Consider the following 21632-nt stretch of genomic DNA (forward strand, 5'->3'; position numbering starts at 1 on the left):
AATATTACGAAACCCGTATAAACAATGCAGCTAATGTGCAGAAAGAAATATTTAGAATCTTAAAAGAATTGTGTAAGAAAGATGAAAGGGCTGAAATATTGATAGACTGTAACACCTTCCAATGTTACTTCCTTGAGAAGGTGGCAACTATCCTGTCCGATATTAAGAGGGATACTTTTAACGGTCCCCTTGCACCACAGGTCTCTCTCGCCCCCCCGAAATCCATAATTTCTAGGTTCCCAGGCATGGACTCTACAACTCTTGGACAGCTCATAAATAGAACCAAGTCAGGCTCCCCCGCAGACCCATGCCCTCCCGGAATCTTTTGTTTGGCGCTTCCTGTTCTAGAGGATCATATTATCTCCCTCTTAAACAATTCGTTAGACACTGGCCTTTTACCAGCTAGCTTTAAAGAAGCACGAGTCAAGACCCTGATAAAAAAGCCGGGGGCTGACCCGGCTATTCTAAAAAACTATAGGCCAATATCCCAGCTGCCTTTTCTGTCCAAGATCCTGGAACAACATGTGCTAAAGTCCCTGTCTTCGTTCCTGGAGTCACACCATCTACTCCAGGAGCGTCAAGCGGGGTTTCGCGCACATCACAGCACCGAGTTAGTAATGCTCTCGGTGCTGGATGAGCTAAGAGGCATGGCTGACAGTAAGAAACCAAGTGCCCTGATACTTTTAGATCTTTCAGCGGGGTTTGATACTGTCAGCCATGCCCTGCTTCTGGACAGACTGGCCGCTTCTGGGATAAAGGATCTAGCATTTCAATGGCTAAAATCCTTTTTGTCGGGGAGGACCCAGAGGATTCAGTTAGGGGATTGTATATCTGAAGTGGGTGTTCTTGAATGCGGAGTCCCGCAGGGCTCTGCATTGTCACCACTCTTATTCAATCTTTATTTACAACCACTGATAGACTCTCTGGCAAGCATGGGCTGCAGAATTTTTAACTATGCCGACGATACTCAGTTGTTACTGAGTATTGATAACACGGCATCTGCACAGACCCAGGCTCAGAATATACTCAGACATACGGTCAGCTGGATGACGGCAAATTTGCTAAAAATAAATCCCGAAAAAACTGAGGTTTTAGTGGTTTCAACTGCGGCCTCACCCTGGAATGACTTGTTCTGGCCCCAAGAGCTTGGCCCCACTCCAAAACCGTGCCCCAATGTAAAAAGCCTTGGTATCAAGATCGACCAAGAGTTGACAATGGCTAGCCAGATATCTTCTGTTGTTGGAATGTGTTCTAATTTAATCAGGCAGCTACGCAAGTTAGTTCCCCTACTTTCCCTAAATATGCTCCGGACCATTGTCTCGGCGACAATAATCTCAAGGATTGATTATGGGAATGCGCTCTATCTAGGTTTGCCAAAAATCGTAATTAATCGCCTGCAGGTTATTTTGAATGACGCAGCGCGACTGATCTTCAGATTACCTAGACAGACCCATGCCTCCCCATTACTATGCAGGCTACATTGGCTCCCCATAAAGCAAAGGGTGGACTTCAAAAGTCTATGCATTGCCCATAAGGCAATCTATGGGCAAGCGCCTGCCTATATAAAAGAACGGCTTGAGGTCTATAATCCTAAACGAGTACTGAGGTCCTCCAACTCCCAACTGCTGTCTTGTCCGCGTTTCAAAATGGCAACCAAGGGAGGGAGATCCTTTTCTGTCCAAATCCCACAGATGTGGAACAAATTACCGGAGTCCCTTCGCAAAGAAACAAATCTTTTCCATTTTAGGAAGTCATTGAAAACATTGCTTTTTAGGGAAGCTTTCTGTTCCATCTGAAGTAATGCTGCTATCCCTGTATTCTCTTTTACTTACTCAGCTGTTGTTACTGTCTCTGTCATGAGCGCCTAGAGACCTGACGGTGATTTGGCGCTATACAAACTTCAGATAACAATAACAATAACAATTTATGTATTGTTTGTGGACCAATGGTCCAAATAAACGTGATTTTAAACTGAAACGGACTCTGTAATAGGAGAATGGTCTTTTTATGTAAATGTACCTATTGTATTTATTAAATAGTTTTGTACTATTTTCATTTTTCTGTGTACTTTGATGGTTCTTTGAAGCCAAATTAAATGATGACGATGAAAGGAAGCGTGTTTTAAAACAAATAATTTTAAACTATTTTTGTAATTTGGAGAAAAAAAATTGTTGCGTAGTGCTTTACAATCAGAAGACAAATGTAGGAAGCTGGCTCTCTATGTAGTGTACAAAAAAGAAGTACACTGTGCAGAAAGTCCAGTGGTACTCTTATTGGTAAACAGAGGCAAAAGTAGATAGTACTAACGCTCTCTTTTGTGGGAGTGTGGGCAAGCAGTTAGGCTTAGCAGAGGATAGCGCTAAGCATTTGCTGTATTCACAGAGGAAATAAACAAGACACACTCAAAGAATAAATCAGAGACCAAATTAGAAAAAAAACACTTCTTTTATACACGTTTTAAAACTAAGAACTTCTTTTAAAGATAAGTACTGTTTTTAATAGCAATTTGTATACTAATAAGGAGGGACCCCGTCTAAGAGAGATAATTTGAGGTCAGGTAGAAGAGGGGAAAACAACAGCACAATATAAAAAACTCCCTCATGACCCATATTTCTTTCATAAATCTAAACATAAAATCAGTATGGGCTAACCAACAATATCTTGACAGCAACAAAGTTCAAAGGATTTCTTCTTTTATTTTATCATTGTTTATTTGACTTTTTTTATATATATCAAAACTTTCTTTACTTTTTTCTTCCTTTTTTAAGGTAAAAATATTTTTGTATACATATACATATAAATGAACACAATTGCATAAAATTCTAATTTAGATGCAGTACACTCTTCAAAAGATAACCCCTGAGTGAGAAATCATACATAGAAGAATTTTTTTTTCATACATACTACAACACAAACATCCAACCTCATGCAAACTCACACAGCATTCGCAAATACATATATCTGGAAAAAGGGAGACAAAAGATTTCGCAGTCTCCACGACCATGTAGAATGGATGTGTTCAGCAGGATCTGAACAATTTTGGTCGGTGCGCGTTTCGGTGGCATAAAAAGGATTGTTGCGCCACCTTCCTCAGGACCTTGCCAGATACCAGAATAACACTATAGCACCCAGGGGATACTAATAATATCACTGCAAAAGTAGTGTTAACAAAGGAGGCCACTGGCTATACATGTCACATGTGGCCAAGTATATTACCGGCAATGCACGTACTAGGACCCTTGCATATTGTACACGAAAGACTACATTTCATATGTGTGGTATACGACAGCAAAAGTAAATATCCTAATTGCGTTGGGCCAAGCACTTATTCAAATGTATTAGTCTCGTTAGGTCGTGCTTAACCTACAGCTTTTTACATATTCCATTGTGAAATGTCAGCTCGTCAAGGTCAATACTGGGTAGACTGCGCTTATACGAGCAAAATCGTCCGTGAAATGGTTATGCGTGGTCCATCAGGAAACCCAGCGGGGTAATGGCAATTCATACAGGTAAATAAATATTTCAAAGTTTGCGCCTTAACGCACAATACAATCCTATGGAAGGAACAGTCAAAGATGCATAAAGGTAAGTACAGTCAGTTTCAGAGGTTTACCTTCAGGGTTTGGAGACTGTAGTGGGCCATGTTCCAAAGTTCGATGAGCAATTCTTCAGGAACTGCCCGGGTTCTGCTAGGAGCAGTGTGCTGGTGAGGCTTGTAGCTGGCACGCTACGGTAAAGGGGGGGAGGAGGGAGGCACCCAAAAACAGGCTGCACAGGGGGACTCGCAAGCAAATGAGAGTGCTCAAAAGCGTGGACTCAGGTTGCAAAGAGTCTTGGAGAAAGGGGTCACAGCCAGTTCATCGGGACCCGAGTGCAGTATGGTTAGGTCAGCTGGGCTGGGTGCGCAAAGATGCTTCTCGTGGTTAGGGACAAACCGCCTGCAGGGGCAAAATCAAGGCAGCTGGGCACTTACGAAGTGGGCCTCAGTGATGCCAACATCCCTCGACAGCTGCTTGGTCGTGGTGTAGAGAGCATCCAGACTGGGCTCTCACTGTTGGTGTTTGGTGTAGGGCATTTTGTACCCTGGAGGTTGGTACTGTACAACTCCTGTTAGTCCTGGTGTCTTCACACTTGGTGGGGTGACAGATCTGACAATTCAGAGCACGAGTACCTTGTCCTGGTTTTCGGTTGGGATAGGGAGCTGTAAGGTGGTGGACCGGACTATGCTTGTAAGTGCCTGCAGACGAGTAGCTCCTCTACTCCAAGGGAGACTAAGCTATTTTGAAAATGCTGGCACGCTACCGAAGGCTTTGGTAGTTCTCCAGCTCGCAGGACGAGTCATTCTGTCACAACTGCAGAGAGAAGACTGAGGACAGGTGGTCACTTCTTCATCCTTGTTTTGATTCGTTGAATCGGAGTTCGGGGGGTCAGGGGTGCCGCCTAAATACTGAATTTAGAGGTGTCAGGGGGAATGACAGGTAGTAGCCAATAGGCTACCTATCTTTAGGGTATCTATACCCTCTATATGACCACTTCCTGTGGGAAGTGGGCATAACCCTGACCCTAGAATATTAATTGTTTCCCAAAAAAAAGATGGAAGGATCTGAAAAGTGGGGTCCACATCAGCTGGCCCGCCCTAGGGGTAGTGCTGGCTGAATGTGGGCACACCGCCTCTAACTAATTTTCCGCATGTCTGGCCACCAAAAGTGTGAGCAGGACAGGGAGTGGGCATCTCCACTATATGGAGAGGCCCGTGGTCACATAACAAAGGCAGGAGGGCCTTTAAATCATCCCGCCCTGGAATGCACATCCTGCGTGGAGGAGGTGTGAACACCTCCGCCCAGAGCAGGATTTGTTCCTGGCCTCTGAGAGCGAAGGCTCCACCTCATAAGGTCAGAAACTGGTCTATGGTGCCTGGCTTGGCTAGTCGAGACCAGTTGGTCAGAATACTAGTAGTCGGCAGGGTTTCAGGGGGCACCTCTGAGGTAACCTCTGGGTGCATTGCTTAATGCATTCATCACTAGCATCAGAGAGGATTTATCAAGACGAGATGTTTAGTACCAAACATTGGGATTACAGGGAAGCCATCACGGACGCGGGAAACTCGTAACCACGAGTATCCAGCCCATGTACTCGTTATGGCTCCCCTGTACACTTGTAATATCTAGGACTCTGCTTAGACATCACAGGGCATATCTGCTCGTGCAGATATGCCCATACATGGTGTATAATGCACCCTGCCTTAGGGCTGTGAGGCCTGCTGTAGGATTGACTTACCTATACCAGATGCAGTGTTTTGCTGGCATGGGACACAGGGATGTGTGCCATGTTAACTTTTCGTTTTTCTCTGCCCCAAGAGACACAGACTGCAATGGCAGTGTGCATGAGCTTTTGACTCTGGAAAGTGATGTATATATTTAGTCTAGGGCATGATGGGTACAGATTGCAGATGCTTTGTTTTTCTTCCTGTTTTTCTTCCTGTGGCTCATCCCTAAAAGGATGCAGAGATTTTAGAATTTCAAAAACAAAATGAATGCCTCCAGAGTGGTGAATAAAGGGCATGAGCTATGCGGACGTTAAGGACACAAGGTACAAGTTTATACTGCGAACAGTTCAAATCTGCAAGGGGGCCCCCACAGATCCTTTTTTGGGTTACCTGCAATGGTTATCAGTTTACTGCTTGCAATTTACACATGTTTTCGTGAAATGCGTACCTCAGAACAACACAACACATCATAAAAAAGTGCCAGCGTTGCATCTGCACGTTTATAGGAACCTGTGTGTGTACAGGACCTCATTTTCCAGATCAGATTTACAAATAAATGTCTTATTAACAGGACTGTGTTGACAGCACTGTTGCTTACTGGTACCCGTGACTTTAATTTCTGCTCCATTGCGCTCAAATTTCAATATTAATTATGGGATTTCTCCAGGATCACCTATCAACCTCACGTTGTTCAATATGTATATGATGCCCCGCTAGCTGATGCTTCAGCTTTACGTTTTACGCAAACGACAGACAGCTCATCCTCAGACTAGACGCCACTTCTATCAATCTTGAAGAGAAGTTCCAAGCTTGCCTGTGTTCTATAACTGTGTGACTGTTCCTTCCCACTCAATCAATCAATCACAGCATTTGTATAGCGCGCTACTCACCCGGAGGGTCTCAAGGCGCTAGGGGAGGGGGGGTCCGCTACTGCTCGAACAGCCAGGTCTTGAGTTGCTTCCTGAAGGAGAGGTGGTCTTGGGTCAGGCGGAGGTGAGTCGGGAGAGAGTTCCAAGTCTTGGCGGCCAGGTAGGAGAAGGCCCTTCCTCCTGTGGTGGCTCTTCGGATGCGGGGGACGGAGGCGAGGGCGTGGCCGGTCGATCGTAGCTGACGTGTGGGAGCGTAGAAGTTGAGGCGGCTGTTGACTGGCTGAACATAGACAAAACAGAAATTCTATGCTAGGACCAGAGGCTCAGAATATGCTTCTCTCTCTCTCTTTACTGGAACCTGAAAACATTATATTCAAAAACGGAACTTCCAATGAGTAGAAGGCATCGTCACGGAGCACCCTAAATTCAGCCTCATAAAGGCTTGAGGCACCATTTTGCCTCCTCTTTCTTTGCTGCTATGCAGCCAGTTGAGGGCACCATTCTATAATTGATATTCACTGTGTGGTCATTTTGAGTAATTGTATGTCATTTCAGACACGAGCAAGCACTTTGCTTCCTCGAAAGACATCCTGCCAGCCATTCAGTTGCACAGGTGTTATGCACCCTTACTTTGCAAAAATGTTTATCGCTATAAATAAATGCCTCTTTTTGTTTGGTCACCCCCAAGTTTTTCAACTGATGCTGCTGGTTTTTTGACTCCGAGTGCACGGAGGCCTGCTAAGCAGACCTCAGAGCCTTGACCTTAACCTGCTCCGTGCTCGCGTCAGCCAACCGCCATCGCAAGCACTACCTCGCGGGTGATGCGCACGTCCTTTGGCCCACTCAGCCCCGCCCACTGATTAAAACTCCAGCACTGCGGCAGAATTTGCGCCGCGGTTAAGGAGTTCAAGTGTATGGCGAGTTGGCTGTACCAAATTTGAAATGGCTAACTTATGTCTACGTCCCTAGTATATGGTACCCTGGTACCTAGGGCATGTAAATTAGAGGGGTACCCGCAGGCTGTAGCACTGGTTGTGCCACCCTGAAGATCCCCCACGTAAAACAAGTCCCCCCAGACGGCCACTGCAGACTGGTAGAGCATTCCTGCACTGCTAGCCTGACTGTGCCATGGAAAGCAATTGCAAAACCACTACATCTCCTGTCCTCTAAGTCACTCCTCTGACAGGCCTACCGAGTCTTAAGGGAGGGTGCAACACATGGCATGGGCAGGACATTTATTTTACATGGCCCAACAGTAAACATGCAAAACTACCGTTTTTACTGTGGAAGGACTTGGTTGCCCAATTGGGGAGTACAGAATTACATGCTGACTATGCAACTGTGCTAACCCCTGAACATTTGCAGGAGCCAGCTTTCCTCCCACCTGGAGAAACGTCCCATCAACTCTTGGGAAGGAGATCAACGAGGGCCAAGGACCAAGACCTGTCGCAGAGTTACACCAGAGTTGGCTCAGCCCGGGAGTGCTGTCGGAGAGGTGCCAGGACCCAGGGGCGAATTATCGATCCAGGAAGGATTGGCCTGTGACCGTGACACTAGGCAACTGGTAGTCCAGTGGCGACAGAACTTTGGCCCGACTGGTGAGGACCTCTTAGGGCGTCGAACCTGCAACCAGGACCCCTGTGCTATCTTCGCGGACCGAGGAGTGCATCAGGACCCCTCCACAGGAATCCACTGCACTGCGGATAAAGCGTCTGGAACTGCTTGAGGATGGTTTCTTCTGTGGACGTTCCTGTTTAAGGACCTTGATGGTCCCCCTGGGTATCTCCCTGCCAGAGTTTTTCGTCTCAAGTACTTCTACTCAACCACATTGACAGTTACTCGAGTTTTCTTTGAAAACGTTTGCGTCAGATTTGTTGAATCTGCTAAGGCCTGTTCGAGGTTGAGTGAAAATGCTTTTATTATTTCTTTTAAGATCCATATCTAGGGAGACCCTCTAGTGGGATCTCTTTTGTTCTAGTGTCTATATTCTTATATAAACAGTCTGTTCATAAACTGGAGTCAGATTTCATGAATGTCCTGTGGATTTCTTCTTCAATTGTTTTGGAGCTGTTTAAATGGTTTACACTTGTTCCTCTGTGTACGTTTTGCTGGTCAGTGCCACAGCTACCCAGGGTTGAGCTGAGGATGTTCCAGTGGTGAAGTCCCACTTGAGTAGAGCAACTCCAGAAAATTCTGCGAAGCAGGACTGAGTAGTGGACCGCTCCGGTCGCCAGAGGAAGATTCAGTCCTCTTTTCATGTCTTTTGCCTGGACGCGCAAGTGCGCATTCAATCAAGTTTACACCGTAGTCTGAGCTGTATAATCTTTGATCTCAGGAGAAAAGGCTGATACAGCGCAATCCCTGTCTCAACTAGGCAAATTCAAATATATATATATTCTTCGGCAACTTGTGCTCCCTATACATGCCGCTTAGGCAGATTCCTCAGGGGTTGAAAAATGAATGAGGGTCACCCTAGGAGCCTGGGTTAGGAATGGCTCCCTCCTAAGCTGAACAAAACAATTTAGGTTACTCGACTTCGGGCTGCTCCCTCCATTATTCCCTTGTATGCTAATATATATTTCAAATATTCTGAAGCGGTGCAGGTTTGATTAGCCTCCTACATCATGGAGCAATTCTACCCTATTGAAGAGAGGTTACAAGGAATAGCAGACCGGGCAGTAAAATAGATTGGTGGACGCACTGGCCAACAGAATGCAACAATCGCGGAATAAAGCACTGGCCTTCGCTTTGCAACAATTCCCAAAACTATTTAAAAAAAGATGTGACATGGACGAGTCCCCATGCTTTGTTTCCACTCACCCAGATGACGAACCAGGGCCAAGCAAGCGTAAGCGCATAGAGACCCACTCTCATCAGGGTGTTCAGACACATTAGGTGCTGCAGGCCCCGCTGCAAATCTGTTGGACTGGGCCCTTCTGCAGGGTCATCCTCAGGCATTTTGTCTTCCTTCTACTACTTTTTGCTGAATTCTTTTTGGTTAACCTTAGGACTCTAGCACTGGTTAGCAGTGCTAAAGTGCACAACGTGCTTATGCTCTCTACTTAAAACATGGTAACATGGCTTATCCCCAATTAGCAAATTTCATTGATTTAGGAGCCTTTGATAAGAGTGATACTACGTGTACCCAGGGCCTGTAGATTCAATGCTATTATGGAGCCTGCTACACTTAGTATGCAACCCATTTAAGTAGCCTTTTGAACAGGTCTCAGGCTTGCCACTGCAGCCTGAGTGTGCAGTTTGAGCCAAGTATTTCGACGTAGCAACATACACCTTTTACCAGGCCCAAACCTCCCTTTTTAATACATATGTCATTTATTTTTGACATTTATAAAGCGCGAACAAATGCCCTTGGGCGTCTCGGCGCTATAGACTCAGTGCAGGATCCAAGACTGATTTTACTGATTAAACAGCCATGTTTTTATCATCTTACGGAACTGGAATAGGGATTGACATGAGCGAATCTGTGACGGTAAAGCGTTCCAGAGCCTGGCTGCTGTCACCAGAAAACGGCTGTCTCCCCAAGACACCGCCTTTGTACGTGGTACCATCAACTGATGCGCAGCCGCAGATCTAAGTTGTCTGCTGGGACAGTAGGTAGCTAACTGTTTTATCAGAAACTGGGGGCCTTGTTTGTGTACGGCTTTCAAAGTGAGACAGAGAGCTTTCAATTTTATACGGTTCTTGATCACCAGCCAATGGTAATTTCGGATGACCTATGAGATAGGTTTAAATTTGGGAGTCCCTGAAAGCATTCTGGCAGCCGCATTTTGGACCGTTTGCATTTTTTTGATGACCCTGCATTGTGCATTAGCAAACAGTCCATTACAATAATCCTGTGATGACATTACCAGTGTGCTAACCAATGTTTTCCCTGCATTTTCTGGTACATAAGGGATTATTTTCTTTATCAATCAGAGTTTATAGAAGGCCGTTGACACTACTTGGTTGGCATGGGAAACGAAGTTCAGGTTATCATCGAACATAATTCCCAGGTTCCTAACCCTTGAGACTGGGTTAGGCAGGGGTGCCAGTGAAGGTGGCCACCAGGAAATGGACCAAGCAGGATATAGGTTTCCAAAGATAACAATTTCCGTCTTCTCGGAATTCAGTTTGAGGATATTGCAGGCCATCCAGTCCTTGATGGCCAGCATGCCTCCCTGAAAGCATTCAGCCACCTTCTCTCCATCATTGTTTATTGCCAACACCAGCTGAGTGTCGTCTGCGTAAGAAGTAAGGCCCATCCTGTAAGCTTTTATAACTCTGATTAGGTCCGACACATAGATGTTAAAAAGTGTCGGACTTCGGGACGAGCCCTGAGGAACTCCACACGGTAAAGTTAACTCAGTAGACTGAAAGGGTCCCAAGGTGACTGCCTGCGTTCTATCCGACAGGAAGGAGGCGATCAGATGTTTTGCTCCTGATTGAATGCCCATAGCCGAGACACGGTCGATCAGGATGGAATGATCGACCATGTCGAATGCCGCTGATAGATCCAGCAATATAAGCACGGCTGTGCCTCCCTGGTCTCTGATGAGTCTTATATCTTCGGTGGCTTTAATGAGGACAGTTTCGGACCCATGAAGCTTACGGAACCCGAACTGTGTATCATCCAACAGATGATATTCCTCAATAAATTCGGAGAGTTGCGTGTTCATCGCTCTCTCTGCCACCTTAGCCAGAAAAGGTAGGCTGGCTATGGGTCTATAGTTTTTCAGTTCCTCCGGATCCAAATGAGGTTTTTTTAGGAGTGGTTTAAGGAAGATGTTTTTTAACCTGTCTGGATAGATCCCCGCCATGAACATGGAATTACAAATTTGAGTTATCACTGGTGCAATTGATTTGATAACCGGGAGGAACACTTTAGGAGGACATGGGTCGGTAGCTGATCCCGATTTTATGGTTTTAATGATGTCGGCTATATGTTGTTCGTTGACTTCATTAAATTGCAACAAGCAGTGGTCAGATGATCTAGTGCTGGTTAACTGTGGATTGGTTTTAACTTTGGTAGAAAATTCTAAGTAGATGTTATTAACTTTTTCGTAGAAGTAATTAGCCACGGCATCACACAGTGCTTGTGAAGGGGAAGGGGCAACGTCCGGTGCTCTTCCCGCTAATTTCTTCACCACTTGGTACAGTTGTTTATTTGAATTTTTTGCAGTTTCAATTTGCTCATTATAATATTTTCTTTTTTCCTCGATAATCATCTTTTTATACTTAGCGAGTTCCTCTTTATAACGCATTTTTAATTCTATGGTGTACATTTTGCGCCTATGTCTTTCATAATTCCTGCATTTTTGTTTCTGTTCTCTAAGGGAATCGGAAAACCATGGTGCAGAGGGAGAAAGGCGATTATTGGAGATGGTTTTATTAGGCACTAGCCTATTCATGGCATTGCTTATACAGCTCGTGTATTGCTCAATAGCAATATTCGTATCAGTTAGATTATCCGGGCATGTATTGTTTAAGAGCGCTGTAAGGTGACTATTGTTTATGTCTTTCCAGACCTTAAATGACCCTTGGTTAGCTACCGCCACCTTCTTTATTGGAGCGCTGTTAGTTACCATGTTAAAAAGGATAGCATAGTGGTCTGACCATGGTAGCGGAAGGATATCCTGAACGCGGATTTCCTTTGAGTTGGAAAAAATGCCGTCCAGTGTATGGCCGGCTTCATGCGTGGGTGAGGTAACCAACTGGGAGAGCCCTAGTGTCTCCAGATCAGTCAGTAGGGCCCATGTTTCAGTATTTTCTATTTTTTCCAGATGGAAATTAAAATTGCCCAGGACAGTAAACGAATCCTCTATCACTAGAGATTCTAATAGTGTATTAAAAGTGGGCAGAAAATCTATGCGAGCTCCTGGAGGTCTATAAAGGAGGACTCCTTTAAAGCTGTGCGAGGGCATTAACATGATGGAAAAGTGTATGGCTTCACATGTGAGGGAAGGAACTTGAAATATTCTTACAGGAAGATGGCACCGGGATATTATCGCCAGACCACCGCCTTTATTTTTCAATCTGTCCTGCCTTTGAACCGTGTAGCCTTCAGGTACGGCAACCACCAAATCCGGTTCAGACGCATTGTCCATCCAGGTTTCGGTGACAAACAGTATGTCTATAGTTCTGTCAATAATAAAATCTGCAATGTCCTGTCTATGTTTGCCCAGAGAACGGGCGTTGATGAGGGCTGTTATTATATTAAAACTTTTGTTGTTGTATGCTTTGACGGAGTTCGTGGTATGATTAACAAAAGGCAGAATAGACTTACAATGGGGGCAGCTTGTTACCTTGTGCTTGGTTGTGTTCACTGGTTCCACCCGTATGCAATTATTATCCAAAGCTGGGCGGAGCTGGACTAGTTCGCTTCTGGTATAAAACTTTATAGCTCCTGTCATTGTAGGACCAGGGGGCATAGCCCTGATTCCGGTCCCGGCGCGGTCGAGCGCAGACGGGCTTGCCTTTGGCGCGCCCGCTGCGCGGACGAGATCAGGTGGTCATTTTATAGGACAGGAGGAGGGTGGGAGGCTGCCAGCCACTGGTGCGCAACCCTCGCAGTTCCCCTAAGATGGCGGCTGCCCCTCTCTGCTACCGCGTTAGCACCTAGTCGGCTGCGCGGGGAGCAGGGGTCGGGATGCGGCATGGAACAGGTGCGGCAGCACCTCGAGCGTGGTGCGATTAGTCCGTATTTTAAAACCCAAATTAAACAAATAACACACTTTTTAAAAAATTGCTGTCACAGAGCCTAAACCCCGGCTTCCGCCTCAGGGGAGAATCTAGCACTCAATCTTACCTAGGGTAGGGCTTAAAGAGCCCATGGGACAGGGTGCAGTGTATTTAAAAGGTAGGACATGCACGTTTAAGTTTTACATGTCGTGATATTGAAAAACTTTTACATTCATTTTTCACTACTGCAAGACCTGCCTCTCGAATAGCATAAAATTGGGTTCTCTTATTACCTTTAATAAGTAGTAACTTTCAATTGGGAGCAGGTAGACAGGCCGAGTTTGGGTCTAAAGAATTGCAATGTAAAGCTCTCTTTAATGTCTTATTTTAAGTGACATTTCTGAAAATGCCACTTTGAGAAAGTTGCACCTCAGGAGGGGGGTTAGGGGGAGGAGCCATTAGAAACTTCTCCTACTTTAAAGTGGGCACCAGGTATAAATACTGGACCTCATATCCAGCTCTTCAATATAATTCTGGACCCGTGGACCTTGCCCGGGAGCTCTCCTATGCTGCCTGCTGCAAGAACAACTGTCACTCTGCTGCCCCAGTGCCCTCCTGCCTTAGTGAGAAGGACTAAACCGGCATCTTGGACGCAGAATCACCAGAGAGGCTCCAAGGGCTAGTTGGCTGTCATTCTGATCAGAGACAGAATAAGCTCTACCAATCTTGAACCCAGCACTTGGACTCTGCCAGCTGTGAGTACTGCCATCTCAAGTGGTACCACCCCAATCCTGGACCCTTAGAAGTAGGCCTGAAGGTGCTCTGCCAGCCAATTTGTGGTCCCAGCAGAACCGACGCAGCATGACGCATCGCCTCGCCAAGCTCCATATTGGAACTGCTGTGCAAAGCATCCCAGGCGCATTCAAGGACTTTGCATCTTCTACTGCAGCCCTGGAAAAGCCACTCTACACAAGTAGCTCACATTGCCTAGGCTGCACAACACATCCTTGACGCAGGGCTTTGCATCGCTCCGCAAACAGGATTTAAGATACTTTGTTCAGCAGGCCTAACTGGGTCCCTGAAACCAGTCTGCGCTCCATCACGGTTGGCCTGGTCTTGTGACTTTGTCCCAGTGTGGAACGACCAGATAACCACCATTCGCGCTTCGTGCTTTTTGTCACTATTTTCGCTTAAATCTTTAAAATTGCACCTCTCTGAATCTACTGATTAGGTTTTTGTTGTTTTTATGTTAAATTGGTCATTAAATCATACAACACTTTTCTAAATTGGTGCGGGATCTTTCTATTGTTGGGTTTCACTTGTTTACTGTTTGAAGTGCTGCATAAATACTTCATACATTGCCTCTTAAGTTAAGCCTGACTTCTCTGTGCCGAGCTACCAGAAGGGTGAGCCCAGGTTAATTAGGGGTTTGCTTTTCACTTCACCCTAACACAGAACTATGGTTGCTACTTCAGTAGGGTTTCACCCCCTAAAATTGTCCCCCAATTTCTTACACTACTTTTAAATCTACAACTCTTTCAGCTATTCCTGTTGTGATTTTCTTGCTGGCCACAACCTCAGCGCCTAAAGCCCACCACATCTCTTTTCATGGTACTAGCAGGAAATAATACTGTAAATCAGGAAGGAGACATTCCACGTTAGTACAGGTACGAAGGATCTTTTATTAAAGATTCAACATCTGTAGTTGTGTCCTTCACTGCAGCGGGACAATCGCTTCTCTAAAGCTGTCACTTCCTTATGAACCTTTCCTTGCTTTGAAACTCAATTCTCTTATCTCAATTTGAAAGCGGTCCGTGAGCCCCACACTTGCAGTTTTCATTTATTTTGCGGTTGTGATTTACTTACACACAGGGCTGCTAAGGGTCCTATCAATGGTGTGGGTAAGCGTTCTGCCTCCGGGTGCTAGTAAGGTTTCTGCCTCCGGGTGCTAGTAAGGTTTCTAGCTCTGGGTGCCAGTAAGGGGTCTGTCTCCAAGTGTTGGCAAGCGCCCGTCTGTGGGTTCATGTCTCCATTGTGGGTCTTTTTTTACTCACAGCATGTTGGAGTCAAGCTCTTCCACGAATCAGTGTACAACAGGAAAATGTATCAAACTATCTTGAAATCAAGAGCAGGTTCTAATCTTAGAACCTGGATTGTGCAAGATCATGTGTAAAGTGGCAAAGACCACTGCAGTAGATCTATGGTAATGTCTGCTTTTTATTTCTTGCTGCTTCCAAAAACTCGTACATTGTCTGTCTTTTTCTCACACATGGACATCCTTGCATGTCTGTATGTGAAGGGCTCAGATATCACATGGAGCAAAACAGTCTGTGGCCACAGCTGTGTGTTCAGATTTTGCTTTCTGGTATGCAAACGTGTACAGCAGTTACCCTGTTGCATATTGGCTTTGGAACACTCAATGTTATGTGTGGCGGCATCTTTAGTTTGCGAGACCAGAATTCACCTTAATCTGGCGTTTGATGCATTCACACAATTTCCAAAAGAATTGTTTCAGCGTTTTGCTGCATCTTTGCATGTCTCTTCTGGTGTCCTAGGAGGTGGTCCTTTCGTTTGAAGCGTTTTCCACACTCATTACACTCATACGGTCTCTCGTCTGTGTGCATCTTCTGGTGCCTATGAAGCACTTCTTTTTGATTAAAGCTTTTCCCACATATGGTGCAGTGATAGGGCCTCTCCCCCGTGTGAATTCTTTCATGTCTGATCAGATTTGGCATCAGAGTAAAGCTTTTACCGCACTCAGTACACATATATCTTCCTTTTCCTTTGAGTGGTCGCTGAAGCCCAATCTGGCTGTTTCTCTTTAGTCTTTGCTCACGTTCAGGTCCTGAGAGTGGCATGAAGCTTTGGAAAGAGTTTAATGCGATGTTGACATTTTCTAGTGTACTCTCAGGTGTACTGTACGTTTCTAAGCTGTGTACACTTGGTGTCATCTGAGGTTTATTGGTACGCGACAGCTGTTCACACACACTTTGCCACTGTGGAGCTTTTTGTCCTCTGACTTCCTGATCACCTCCTGGCCACATCTGGCTCATAGAAATGCTTCCCTCATAAGCTCTTTGGACAACATTGGCTTTAAGCTTTTTTGTTGCTGACTTGCACCATGTGGATTTCGCTTTGGAGTTCAAAGAATGACCCATGTTTTTCTTTCGGTGCATGCCTGGATGACCTGTTGCAATAGAAATAAATGAATATAATCAGCAAACACATGGGACAGTACAGAATAACATGTTCACATGTGATCAAGGTGCAGTGTCATGGAGAAGAGCAGGCTGTCATCATTCAGTAGGACAGACACTGGGAGTGGAGTGGAAATCCTGCACTTCCAGCGGTTTGGCTGAATTAATTAAAGCCTGTGCTCTACCTTCCGCTAGACTCCTGGGACAGCGTGGTGAGACCCCAAAACATATCCTACACACCAATACATACATTTTTGTAATCCTGGTCTACGTGCACTAAAAACTGTGCCCTCCCTTGACCCCGGTTCTCGCACATCACTCCTCGCCCAGACAGAAGAGAGTCCTGGGATCAAACTTTACTAGCCCACAGAGCATGCAGGACAAAACCCACGCTAGTCCGCTTCAAACTGCACCAACCTGCCACACAAAGTAATGAAAACAGACACAAGAATACAAAGCAAAGCTGCGACTGTAACATAAGTGCAGTACTTTCATATCCCTAATCTGGGTCTGAAATGGCCGGGCGTGCATCAGAGGAGCAGATACCGCTGCTTGTGACTATTTGGGGTACTGGGACTTTGCCTGTGTCTGCACTCGGCCTCAGGTTCAATGTGAATAACCCTGATCTCTGTCAATATTCAGCACAGTTGTTGCCTTCTGAGTTTCATGCGACTGAAAACACACTCCTCATCAGATGAAAGTCCAGGAAGGATGAGCGTCGACCCTATGAGCAAACTTGGGTGTGTACGCTGTCTCTTCGTCAGCTCTGTCTCTCTCTCCCCAGGGTTGGAGGGAGAATAGCAACAGACTCTTATGACAGCCCACCGCTTCACCCTGAATTCCATTTTCAAAGCTGTACGAGTACGGACACCGGCATGTGTGGGAGAGGTGAACGAGAGAAATGTACACAATTGTGTTTGGGAAACAAGACACCGGATAAAGCACATCGGGACATTTCACCCACTAGAGAAAATTAACCTACGCCAGAGGATCGTGTGGGTCGGAAATATCACCACACGCTAACAGTTATAAAGAAAAGCCAATTGAGCCTTGAAAAAGACGCATGTACATTTAACAAGAGGCGATTAAACATGTTGGCTTTGGGCTACCGAACAGTCACAGAATTGACATGATAAGAAGAATCAACATGAGAATTAAAGACTGAAGATTCTAAGAAACTTGCTTTGTGTTTTTGGACATATGGTCATCGTGATTTACTTTGCTACTGTGGTTGCTTTTGTTATTAACTTGATATTGACGCATGCTAGGGAATTTTTGTAAATAGTTTGGTTGCAGCTTTGGCCACAGAATTAGGAGAGGTGGGTGGTTCTCTCCTCCCTGTAGCATTGAATTACACTTTTCCAAGAAAAATACAAATGAGTGAATATTTCCAACAGCACCATACCTACACCCAATGCCACTAGTCTCCTGTGACTATCAATGTTCAGATTTGAATCATGGACATGTTAACCACTGCCGGAGCAAACGCTACTAGCTTTGAGGAAAACCTCTTGTCAGTCAAGGTATGAGTCTATTTCATCTCTGGTCACCTACACACAGCTCCTTGAGACGGGGTCTCTCTGGTCACCTTCACAATGTGATTGGGGTCTCTAGGTACTTACACACTGCTCACTGAGATGAGATCTCTCTGGTCACCTACACACTGCTCACTGAGACGGAGTCTCTGCTCACCGAGATGTAACCTTTGCTCACTGAGATGGAACCTCTGCTCACTGAGATGGGGTCTCTCTGGTCACCTACACACTGCTCACTGAGACGGAGTCTCTGCTCACCGAGATGGAACCTTTGCTCACTGAGATGGGGTCTCTGGCCACCTACACACTGCTCAGTCTAAGTTTGTAGACATAGGTCAGAGCTGCCATTGCAGCCTGGGTGCACACTTACACGCTGGTGTGGTTTAACTACATGTCCGACCTGCTATTGTAGGCCGTTGTGCGCACTTCCATGGACTGTACATTTAAACATATGTCTGACCTGCCACAGCGGGTCTGTTAGAGTGCCCATGCGTGTGTACTCTGGCTGGCCTGTAACAAACACAGTCCATCTGAAGGGAGCCTTTCACCTCCACTCGGATGGACGCTGAAAGGCTGGACAGGCACCTATGAGTGTTCGCTGCCCAGGTAGTAAGGAAGACCCGCAAGGGTTCCCCTAGGGAGGAGGCTGGCTCTTCCCTGGAGTTGGCATGTGGAAGGGGTATTTCAAGCTGCAATGATTGATTGCAGTGGCGCAGCCTCTTGATGCTTCCTATGATTGAATTTGCGAGGCCAAATACGTTCCAATGACATACCTTGAGTGGAAATGCCCCTTTTGGAAAGTGACATTTCTATGCATCAAACTCTTTGTGTGCCATGGTGATTGGCACCGGTCAACACTGGAGGCCAAGCAAGTGGATCTGGGCATTCCCTAGAGACAGCCATAAACCATTGGGCATGCAGTTGAGACAGTCTATCGCTGCCATTTGTGAGTTTGGCGGAATATAAGGGGGGCAGAGATTGTGTGACCTGGCCTCTGGGGCCAGATCCCAGCCCCCATAAAGACAGAGATCTACGTTCCATGGCCTTATGGCAGATAGGACGGAAATTTAGAAGACCCATATGTGGTTCAAAGGAACGCCCTTTGAACTTTCCCCAACTTCAAAGGCCCAGTGGGGTATAACTCCCCAGTGCCACCCTACCAAGGGGCGAGATCCGCTTGTGGGGACGCAGGACCAGTGAACATGGTCTGCTTGGTGCACACTGCCAGAAGACTCTGTTCTGCACATGGATGATGACTGCTGATGGAGAGGACCGCCTCCTTTCCTTAATAGTGACGTTTGGCACCCTGAAGTGGGCTCCCAAGGACCAGTTGGCTGGTGTCCTGTTCTCTCGAAGGTCTCAGGGATATCATAGATCAACTAAGAAGGGCCCACACTATCTATCGGTGGCATCTGGAGTGTGGGGCCCTCTAAGTGCCCACATCGCCTGCTGAAAGCTTGACAGTGCAGTCTGAGCTCGGAGCTACAGAATCGTGCCTGGAGACTTGAGTGCCTAGTGCGGAGCTCAAGACGTAGCACACATCTGCAGCAAGGTGGTTCCTGTACTGCAGGGACCTCGGCACGAATAAGCGTCTTGTTGGTGGTGACCGGATTCACCGGTTGCAGGATCCAAAGTGGCCCGCTTCGTTGACTGGGCCGCATTTCTTTTGTGCGCCACGTCGATTATTGCAACAGCCTTTATCTTAACATCCAAAAAAGACATCTTAACCGACTCCGGGTCGTGCGAAATGCAGCAGCAAGGTTCCTTTTGAGCACCCCAAGGTTTGTTTCAGTGAATAAGGGACTTCGAAACCTTCACTGGCTTCCGGTGAAACAACGCGTGGACTTTAAAGGCCCATTAAGGGGTCTGGTCCTGCTTACATGAGACAACGCCTTCAATGGTAAGTTCCCGGCAGAGCACTGTGCTCGGCCGAGGCAAAACAAATAATTATTCCACGGGTTAAAAAAGCCAGTTGCGGGGGTAGGAGTTTCTTCTGTTTTGCCGCAAAGGCCTGGAACGGCATTTCTCTCCATCTCAGAAGTGCAACTGAGCAACTCTCTTTCAGAAGGGGCCTGAAAACCAGGCTTTTTTCATGATCAGTCTTCCCTTCTCTGCAACGAAGTAGGCAGCTCCCAGCGCCAGGACACCTTAGGGCCGCAGTGCGCTTTATAAGCTCCATTAACATTAACTCAAACATGCTCATTGCATGCAGTGTCCAATTCACAGGTTGTGACCATCGGAGGCGGGGGACGCATCCATTGCAATTTCATTCTACCTCATGAGGCTTTGCGGAACTTGCGCTTGTGTGTGTGACCGGAATAGTCTGGTGCAACCAACATAAAGGTGTGCCGGACATAGTGCCTCATTTCCAGGGAGGTTCGAAACTGCAACTCTACTTCATGTGACCTGAAGTGTCTTATGCGACTCATCTCGTTGAGCATCAGACCCTGTGCCCAGATTGCTGGGGCATGACCTGAATCAATGTGTAACCGACAGGGTGCATCCTCAAGCCGAGAGGGTCCCCTGCATGTTATTACCCATTCCCTGCTCGCTCTCTCACTGGCCCCATCACGGTGGGCCAACTGTCGTCTTACCATCAGGCACTTCTGAAGGCTTTGTGACGCCAGGTAGGAGTGAGAGGAACTGACAAGGCCGGAGGCACGCTTCCGAGAAGGCTCGGGAGCAAGTCAACAGACTGCGTGACAGTAGGAAAGTAGGATCGCTTACTATGGTTACCCCCACTTTTTGCTGGTGTTTCACTGTTTCTCGACTTTAGTCTGGCTGGGGCCCTGCTATTCAGGACCACAGCCTAGCTGCTTCCTCTCTAAATTGATTGCATGTACCTTAGGTACACTCAAGATTGGTTACAGGGTTACCCTTGTGAGTCCCTAGTATATGGTACCTTAGGTACTAAGGGCGTAGGTACCTCAGAGGCCTACCAGGGGCTGAAGCATGTATTATGCCACCCCTGGGAAGCCTTCCAAAATGACACCACAGGTCTGCTACTGCAGCCTGGGTAAGGTGGTGCATGCACCCCTTACTAAGATATAGGAGCAAACACTCAAACCCAGTCCAGGGAAGGCATGGCTTGGCAGTTCGGGCTGGACTGTTCCCATGAGGAACAGGGTCAGACTGATTTGCATATAGCCATGTCTGAACTGGGGTGGCAGAGTGGGCTAAAGAACGGTGATGGAATAAACCCAGATCTGTTGACTGGGTGTGAGTGTTTTATTGGTTCAGATGCTCCGTCCATCACCACCCCCTTTTGTACCACTTTGTTCGCCATAAGTTGGCAGGGTATGCTCAGACGTGAGTCCCTTGCTCACTTTGCCACTGCATTCAAGCAAGCCGGGCTGAAGACGGCTGCAATGCCAGAAACCGGTCCTCGGAAGCTTGTTTCCGGTCCAGGGAAGGCATGGCTTGGCAGTTCGGGCTGGACTGTTCCCATGAGGCACAGTGTCAGACTGATTTGCATATGGCCATGTCTGAACTGGGGTGGCGGAGTGGGCTAAAGAACGGTGATGGATTAAACCCAGATCTGTTGACTGGGTGTGAGTGTTTGATTGGTTCAGATGCTCTGTCCATCACCACCCCCTTTTGTACCACGCAGCCACAGACACAAGTCTGACCTCCGGCTGCCGGACGAAACTCCGGCAGGAGAGGCCTGGACAATAGGTTTCCTGTCACAGGGAGGTGCCAGCACCTCCCCAGGCAGGCTTTAGTGTATTGTGGTTGGGCGGGTGCATTCAGTGAATGCTTTTCAGACAGTGCTGGGTGTCCCTGTGCATATCCCAGTTCAAACCGGTTGCAGGGGCCCTCAGCTCCAGCTCTGGCGCAAAACTGTACAAAGGGATAGGGGTGTAACCACCCCCTCCCTGGGTCCTCCCATAGGTGGGACCCTAGAGTAAGTCCAACCCCTAAACCTTAGTATAAGTATAGGAGCCCAGTCCCTAGGACTTTAGATTACACCTGGACGATACTCTGCAACATATATCCTTGAACTTCGACATGAAGCATCTTGCCGGTCTGCATTTCCGAGGCTCCCGCTGGATCTCGAAGTATCTGCAACTCAGGACGGACTTCCAGA

The 21632-nt window shown here is 46.7% G+C and overlaps 1 protein-coding gene across 1 annotated transcript in view; it reads right to left on the minus strand.

Moving 5' to 3' along the window:
* The window catches only part of LOC144826182 (uncharacterized), a 456019-nt gene that overhangs the window by 265620 nt on the left and 168767 nt on the right, over nucleotides 1–21632 (minus strand). The window contains 1 exon segment of the mRNA XM_078684576.1: nucleotides 15302–16000. Coding sequence (XP_078540702.1) covers nucleotides 15302–16000 — 699 coding nt within the window.

This window comes from Lissotriton helveticus, chromosome 3_2 (assembly GCF_964261635.1).
Source record: "Lissotriton helveticus chromosome 3_2, aLisHel1.1, whole genome shotgun sequence".
NCBI classification, from domain to species: Eukaryota; Metazoa; Chordata; class Amphibia; order Caudata; family Salamandridae; genus Lissotriton; species Lissotriton helveticus.